The following is a 7,908-nucleotide window of genomic DNA, read 5'->3' on the forward strand; positions in this document are numbered from 1 at the left end:
CAAATTTTATTTTGCTGAGATTTCCATTAAAATTTATGATGAAACATCACTTTTATTATTTGTGTAAGTTGATTTATAGTTTTCTTCAGATCATTGGTGTTAAATATATTGTATTTTATCCCAAGCGCTAACATAAGTTGATTTATATTATCCCAAGTGATTGATGTCATTGAATGTTTTCTTTTCTACCTTTTCAGTAAGCTTGTGAGTGATGTATTGCGAGAATGTATCACCCAGATCGTGACTGCTTTAAAGGAAAAAAAAATGAAAATTTGTGAAAATAGTTGAACTTCAAATTGGACTGAAGAACTATAACCCACAGAAAGACAAGCATTTCAGTGGTTCTGTAAGCTTCCCCATATCCCTCGGCGTAAGATGAAGGTCTGCATGCTTGGTGATGCTCAACACGTTGAAGAAGTAAGTATTGGTGTACTTGAACAGATATTTTTTTTATACAGAAGTAAATTGCTCATGTGTGTGTTATGACTTATGACAAATTGTTTGAGATGCGGTTCCATTAATTATATGTTCGAGACAATTTTATTTTTTTGCCTTTTTTTTTAAAGACAACTGCTCTAAGGTGAAATTTTTGTGTAGAACTAGAATTGTGCCAATATATGTTCTATGGATATATGCTATGCACACATTTCTATTGCATAAATCACATTTGTTGTAGTTTTGGTTTGGGAATGACAGTACTGGGTTAGGTATGTTAAAGAGGATATGAAGCCTCATTTTATTTTTGGTCTGTGATTGAGGTTGAACTAAATAAGGTGTGGGAGGCTCACATGTAATATGCAGAAAATTTAGAATTTTGTTAAAGTTATTTGACTTGGGGCCACGTATACTTTTGATTCACAAAATGGGTTGGATACGAAGGTGGAAAAGTCAAGAACGCAATTGAAGGAAAGGAAGAACAGGGCTAAGGAGCTGTGGAGTTATTGTAATTTCAAATATGTGGTTGTACAAGACTCCCTATTTCACCTTTGGCATAATTCTTATGTCTTTTCCTGTTTTGCTGACCAAGGCTGAGGATGCTGCCAAGAAGAAGTAAAGGGGATAATCAAGATGTGTCTATGGCGCCTGTTTTTGTTGCATTTGGTTTCATTTTCTTTATGAATAGGAAATACACGAAATTATAGTTTTGGTAGTAGAGCCCATCTGTTAATTCTTAATTTTAAGGTTTTGCATAACCATACCATCTCAATATTTCCAAGTAAGTTTACTCTTTTGAATTCCATTTTGAATCGCATTATTTTTAACTTCAATAAGAATTCAGTTATGTTTGTTTTAATTCACGTGGTTTGATTGATTGAAATTTGTAATGTAATTGATTGGAGATGAGGTTTTGTTTGAAGGTGTAGTAGAGATCGTGTACAATGAATATAAATAAATGAAATGCTCATGGAAGCTACATTTGAAAACCTCATTACATATTTGTATATTACTATAATTTTTCCTATTGTTGTCAGGTTTCAAGTGAAACCTAAATTGAGGTCTAAAACTAGAGTTTCCTTTTGTTGTCAGGTTTATTTTGATTGCAACTTAAGAGTGTAGTGTTATCGTCTACTGTAGATATTAGATACCCAGTCAGGTTTGGATATAGTAGGTTTGCATGAGATGGAAACTGGTCTATGCCTATGTGACATTCTAAAAGACATGATTAATATCAATCTGATGAAACCTGATGGACTAGATTGTATGTTCACAAGACCTATTCGCCACCATTTGGCTCTTGCTTTAATCTTGAGCTGCCAATACCTTATAACTGGAAGGTGCCTTAAAGCGAACGACAATGCTCATAATGCATTTTAGGAAAAAAAATTATATTTGTACATTTATTTGACACGTACTTACTATATATCCTCACTTTATCATACAACAAATGCAACTACTGGACAATGCAATTGCACAAAAATGTGTCGAACTGTTAACCACTTAACATAATACAGCACTCCCTATACTAAAATCGACCATAAGGGATAAAATTAATTAGTTTTATTGGAGCTTAAAACCGAAAGAAACCCTACTCAATATACATATGATTTAGTGAAAAAACCATAACAACCATGTGATCCAAGCTTGATAGGATCTGCTATTTCATTGAAATTGGGTCCCGACAATCCTTCAAGTGCGAAATACATTGTCAAAATTAAGAATTGGGATATTTTCCTTTTGAGAACTAGCCCTTTTGTAAACAAAATGCTAAAGATACTAAGTCTGGAAAAATCATATTTATGTGGTTTGCTTTAATGTACCAAGTTAAATTGCTAAAAGTTTTCAACAACATGTTAGGAAGTTCGTATAGTCATTGTTATGTGTTATGTGGCGTATTTATCCATAGGGGAGGACAATAGTGTGCAATCATATGAAGTTGTTCTAAGACTTCCATATCAATATCAAGTTAGTATCAAGTGAGACGCATGAAATGATTATGAAATATAAAACTACTAGAAATGGTTATACCATTGATCCATTGCTACATGGAGATAATCTTTTAAAGAGTTATTTAAATGCAATGTATCTTGAGTGACGACTAGCACGGGCATCAACTAGTATTCATATATTATAAGGATTCGCACCCTAAGATCTCTACATAAGTTTTATTCGATTTTGGCTACAGATATATTAGTCTACTGAGTCAACTTGAATGTGAACGTTTCTTTTGATCTTCATATTTTCTTAATGGGCTAAATAACCCTTACGTAATTTTTTTTGAAACTCAATAACTTTACACGTGCCAACATCTTGGAATTAGGATGGAGCTTTGAATGTTGCTCCTAATGAATCTATTGGTTGATCTATAAGTAACATTTGCTCATATGTTGCTCCAAAATTAAGTAACACTAAAGTCGTCGATTTTTTACTTTACATACTTGCCAGGTGGTCATTTAATTTGATTGCAAGGAAATTGTATTCGAATTCCAACTCAAAATATAACAAAATTGGTATTAATTAGAGTTTTACGTGAAAGTCCCGTGAAGCTATTTTGAAAGGGTCGCGGGATTGCCACACCCCTTTGGTAAAATGGTACATGAATAATGGTCATTCCTTATATGTCATTTTACATTCCATATGCCTAATAGTTTCTACGACAGTGAGTTGCCGCGAGATCTCACATTCTATGACATCGAGTTGCTACTAGCTAGATCCCACAATCCACGACATCAGATTGCTACGAGATCCCATATTCCACAGCAGTGAGTTACCACGGATGATTTTTTTGTTATGTTTTTTTAAATTCAAATTTTGAACATACACGGCATACATATACCTCATTTTCTTCTTTAGAGCTTCTTCATACGCTCCAAAACCAATACCAAACCCATGAAAAAAAATGTACAATTAAAACATAGTCTTGCTATCTCGCGTCAACTCTTTGTTGTGGGTATTAATATAAGCAAAACTTGTGATCAAGTTGATGAAAAAGAGTTTTGATAATTAATATAAGCAAAAACTCCATTTTGTAAACACAACTATCTCGCTTGATTTTTTTTTGCAGTGGCCACAAAAAAAATTTGAAAACTTTTTATGGATTTGCTATCCGGACAACTCTTTGTTGTGGATATTTCCTTTATGCAGCAAAATTATAACTTTTTATATAATTAATACCTTTCGGAAACAAAAAGACAACCGGGCCAAAACAGATGGAGGAGGCAAACGGCTGAATACCATATAAAAAGTGTGGCCAAAAGGCTATTAAGTTAGTGGGGTAGTGAGAAACTGAGAATGTGAGATAGTGTAGATATCGGGAATGGCTGCCCTTTGGCTATCGTCATCTTCATCTCATTCTTGTCTTTTTGGCTATCGTCTCCTCTCGAAACCATCCCAAAGAAGCCCACCACCAAATACTACTAGTACGTCATATTCGACTTGCAGAGCTTCATGGCAAGAGGTGATTTGCTTACTCTCTCTCTCTCTCTCTCTCTTTTTTATATCGTTATTATCATTACATAATTCTCAGCAATTCCGTTACTTTGCAGCTGGCTGGAGTACTAGTATTCTCAGCAATTCCTTTCACTGCCGTCAAAGCCATAGCCAACAGTTCCCTCGGCGCCACGCTTCAGAAGAGATTGATGGAGACCAAAGCCTCCGCTGTCCTCAATTCTTCCAATTTCAACGCTTCCGCCCAAAAAGCAAGAGAATACAGGTGCATTTTTTTTTTTATTATTATCAATTTGAGGTATTATCTTTTTCCTTTAAGATTCAAGTCCAATGTTAACTTTGTTTTCATTTACACAAAATGACAGTGCTACATATTATACGCTTTCCCATTTTTGGAACCTTAAACAATTGCAGAGTTAGGCTGTGTGATACCCTTGTTCGGAAAATTCAGTCTCCAATTTAATATTTGCTAAACCCTTTAGGAAAGGGTTCTAGGGACATATATAGCTAAAACACGTAAGCAAACTCATGATCTTTAGGCCATTTCCCCCCTAATATAGGTTATGTCAATTACTATGTGCAATCTTTTCTGTTCTTCTAAGAGAATTTATTTTCGTTTTTATGCAGCTTCTGGTATGGAGACGAGCGTCCTCGCTGGCTTGGTCCAATTCCATATGACTATCCTGCATATCTCACTGGTGAACTACCTGGTGATTATGGATTTGATGTTTTAGGTCTGAGCCAGGATCCCGTGGCTTTCCACAAGTATTTCAAGTATGTTATTATACTTTTAATACGAATCCAGTGTGTTATTCTGGTCTTCATAGTAGACATGGATAATCGACATATAAAGGAATTATTTTGGAGAGAACATTCATTCTTCATAATTTCTATGTATGTACTAAAGTGAATCCTAGTCACATTTACCACTTCCGCATTAGGCTCTAAGGCCTCATTAGAAGCTCATTAGATTAGGTTGTTGAGGAGATTATTTGTAAAGCAAGGCATGTCTACAGGTTGTTCTTTTATTCCTAATGTGATTGCTGGCATATATGGCTAACTAATGTGTGCCACAACTTTTCTCTTAGGAAATTAATTTAAATGAAAGATATATTCTAGGAAATAAGGTTAATTTTCTGTTCACCTATGCAGCTTTGAAATATTACATGCTCGTTGGGCTATGCTAGCATCCCTTGGTGCTCTTGTTCCAGAATTGTTGGACTTATCTGGTGTGGTTCACTTCATTGAACCTGTATGGTGGAGAGTTGGTTATGCAAAGCTAAAGGCAAGTACCTCGTAGTTTCACGAACTAATCTGGTTTGATTACATGTTCTGTAAAAGTAAATTTGGTATTTGCTGTTGTACTTCACTTCAACATACAAAAATAACCTGAATTCAGATTCTTACCATGGTTGACGCTCAAGAGTGAAGACCTTGACCATACACTGCGACAATTTTCTATTTGTAGTGATCCTCTACTCTGTTCCATTTTTTAATACAGAGCCAAAAAAGAAAGAAAAAGACATTCAAACTTAAAAAAAAAAAAGACTTTTCAATGTGATCTCTGTACTATAAATAACAGATAAACCTAGCTGACTCCTCTTTTACTTCTAAAGAGTGTCTCATGGTTCATGCATGACAAACATATATGTAATACCTTTTTCCCTAATCCAGGGGCGGATATATGGGGAGGGGGTCGCTGCAGCCCACCCTAGATTTTGTCAAAAAAAAAATCTTTATATACTTTGTACTTGCTAGTTGCTGCTATAAACAGTTTACTGTCATAGGCTAGCTAATCTCTCTTAAATTACTAGTAGGACATGCAGTGAGTAAGTGAATAATGAAATGCCCAAGTAAATAAGTTTCTTACCAACTAATTTCAAACAATTATACCGTTTTAAATGCTTAAAGTATTGCATCTATACACTACTACACTAGTAAGTAATAATTTACTTATCCTTAATCAATCCCATAACATAGTTTGCAAAAGAATGAGTTCAAAGTTCACTGAATTAAGAATAGCATGACCAAATTGAGATTTTAAAGCTGAAATTTTACGATACATATACAAAATATCAGTATATTGACTAAGTATTACTTATACATCACAATGTATGACACTGTCACATGATTTACTGGTGCACTGGGTTATGCATGCCAAATTTTAAAGGTTGTTGAAAAACAATTTTTTTTTACTATAAGTAGTGCAGCCCACCATGTTCTGAATTCCCAGATCTGCCCCTGCCCTGATCTTTTTATTTTTGCATTCTAATTTTAAACAGGGGGATACTCTTGACTATCTTGGCATACCAGGTCTTCATATAGCTGGAAGCCAAGGAGTTATTGTCATAGCTGTTTGCCAAGCCCTACTGATGGTAAACATTTTATCCCTATCCCCCCACCCCCACACACACACACACCCACCCGCCCACACACCCACACCCACACCCACACCCACACCCATACCTTTTTTTTTCCGATGCAGTGTAGAATCGGAGTTATACCTTTCATGATTCTTAACCCAACAACTTCTTTTCTCACTTTTATGTTCTGACAACTCATTTTCTTTTTATGTATGTTTGAACTGCTTAAAAACTCGTCTATCAGTTTGCGTTGGCATCAATCGACATAAAATTTTGCAATTGCAATCTTCGGATGTAAATCATCTTATATTGATTTACTGTTTAAAAAAAATCTCTATGTACTTCCCAAACTGTAAAATCTATTCCAGAGAGTTGCCCAAGTATAAATGTAGTTTTTCTTTTTGGTTTTATTCTTCACCCCATTAATCTATGTTCAATTTACTTTGTTAGCTGTTCGCCAATTTTTATAGGTGCTAAGTTATCTCATCTGATCTCTCCATGTGGCAGAGGGTTCCGTGAGGTTAGTAGGCAAAGTGAACTCCCTATTCCCTCACGTATTAGTTACTAAACTGAATAACTGATCCCATGTCTCTTAAGAGAAAGTAGCATCAACTCAAGTGAGTTCATCCTTGTAACTGTTGGAGATAAGCAATCTCTCTAAATTGCTCTAAATTGTAACTGTTGGAGATAGGTAATCTCTCTAAATTGATCGTATTAGTTTCTCGCAAGTATCCTGGTATAGCAGGTGCCGACTAGCAAAGTCGGTAAAATCTTTGGGTGATGATACTAGAGGTCTGGGACTCGAACCCCGCCAGCATCAAAGAGTTACTGATCTCATTTAAAACAGGCTTATAGTGATGATATACATGATTAGTCAACAGTTTGAGGGTTAGAAGATCATCCATTAACTTCAGTTTTCATCCATAAATTTGTAGGGGAAAAATTCTTGGTGTGTTGAGCACTAAGAGTTGAAGATTTAAAATCCACTTTAAAATTGTAGGTGGGACCGGAGTATGCAAGATATTGCGGAATAGAAGCTTTGGAGCCTCTAGGAATATATTTACCAGGTGACCTAAATTATCCAGGAGGGATCCTTTTTGACCCCTTAGGGCTTTCCAAAGACCCAGTTGCATTTGAGGAGCTGAAGGTGAAAGAGATTAAAAATGGCCGTCTAGCAATGATTGCATGGCTAGGCTTTTCTCTACAAGCCGCTATAACAGGTAAAGGCCCTATACTGAATCTTCTCGAACACATTTCTGACCCCTTCCACAAAAACGTACTTTCTTAAAACTTTTGAGTGTCAATTTTATGTGTTTGATATATGTAAAGAGTCCTAATAAGGGGAGATCATTCTCTCCTTCAATTAGTGTGCAACTGGTAACAACCGTTCAAACAGAGCTTTGCCATTATCTCGAGATTCCCGTGTGGCTTATAAAACTAAAAAAATCTGACGAGGCACAGCGGAGCCAGGAATTCTATCGAGAGGGGGAACGGACCTCCAAAAATAACTCTTTATATTCTTTGAGTGCACAGCCGCTATAACTACTTCTCTTCTTTGAGTGCACGCCGACAGCAGCTCCATCACGTACGTGCTCCCTTCTCTCATTCCCTCTTGAAATAATCAAGTCCGTTTATTCTTCTGAACTATCTTTAAACTTAA

General features: G+C 35.7%; 1 protein-coding gene across 5 annotated transcripts; it reads left to right on the forward strand.

Annotated features, from left to right (window-relative positions):
• Nucleotides 1-3,349: 3,349 nt before the first annotated feature.
• LOC147474241 (Chlorophyll A-B binding family protein) lies at nucleotides 3,350-7,663 on the forward strand. 5 transcript variants are annotated; one of them, XM_086586477.1, is made up of 7 exons: nucleotides 3,350-3,895; nucleotides 3,984-4,150; nucleotides 4,513-4,659; nucleotides 5,038-5,170; nucleotides 6,168-6,260; nucleotides 6,719-6,768; nucleotides 7,249-7,663. In XM_086586477.1, the coding sequence occupies exons 1-6, from the start codon at nucleotides 3,755-3,757 to the stop codon at nucleotides 6,737-6,739; spliced, it is 702 nt and encodes a 233-aa protein (XP_086442603.1). In that variant the 5' UTR covers nucleotides 3,350-3,754; the 3' UTR covers nucleotides 6,740-6,768; nucleotides 7,249-7,663. The 5 variants fall into 5 exon arrangements, with proteins under 5 accessions (XP_086442603.1, XP_086442599.1, XP_086442602.1 ...); XM_086586476.1 differs by having other exon boundaries at nucleotides 3,562-3,895; nucleotides 6,699-6,768; XM_086586473.1 differs by lacking the exon at nucleotides 6,719-6,768 and having other exon boundaries at nucleotides 3,473-3,895.
• The last annotated feature ends 245 nt before the right edge of the window (nucleotides 7,664-7,908 follow it).

This window comes from Coptis chinensis, unplaced genomic scaffold (genome assembly GCF_015680905.1).
Source record: "Coptis chinensis isolate HL-2020 unplaced genomic scaffold, ASM1568090v1 utg1029_pilon_pilon, whole genome shotgun sequence".
Lineage (NCBI taxonomy): Eukaryota > Viridiplantae > Streptophyta > Magnoliopsida > Ranunculales > Ranunculaceae > Coptis > Coptis chinensis.

Bases quoted from the DNA above. Each gene is read 5' to 3' on its own strand.
- LOC147474241 (XM_086586473.1), top strand. From the start codon at position 3,755: ATGGCTGCCCTTTGGCTATCGTCATCTTCATCTCATTCTTGTCTTTTT. The intron at 3,896-3,983 runs GTGATTTGCTTA...GTTACTTTGCAG, and splicing joins GCAGAGCTTCATGGCAAGAG to CTGGCTGGAGTACTAGTATT. The intron at 6,261-7,248 runs GTAAACATTTTA...TTAAAATTGTAG, and splicing joins TTTGCCAAGCCCTACTGATG to GTGGGACCGGAGTATGCAAG.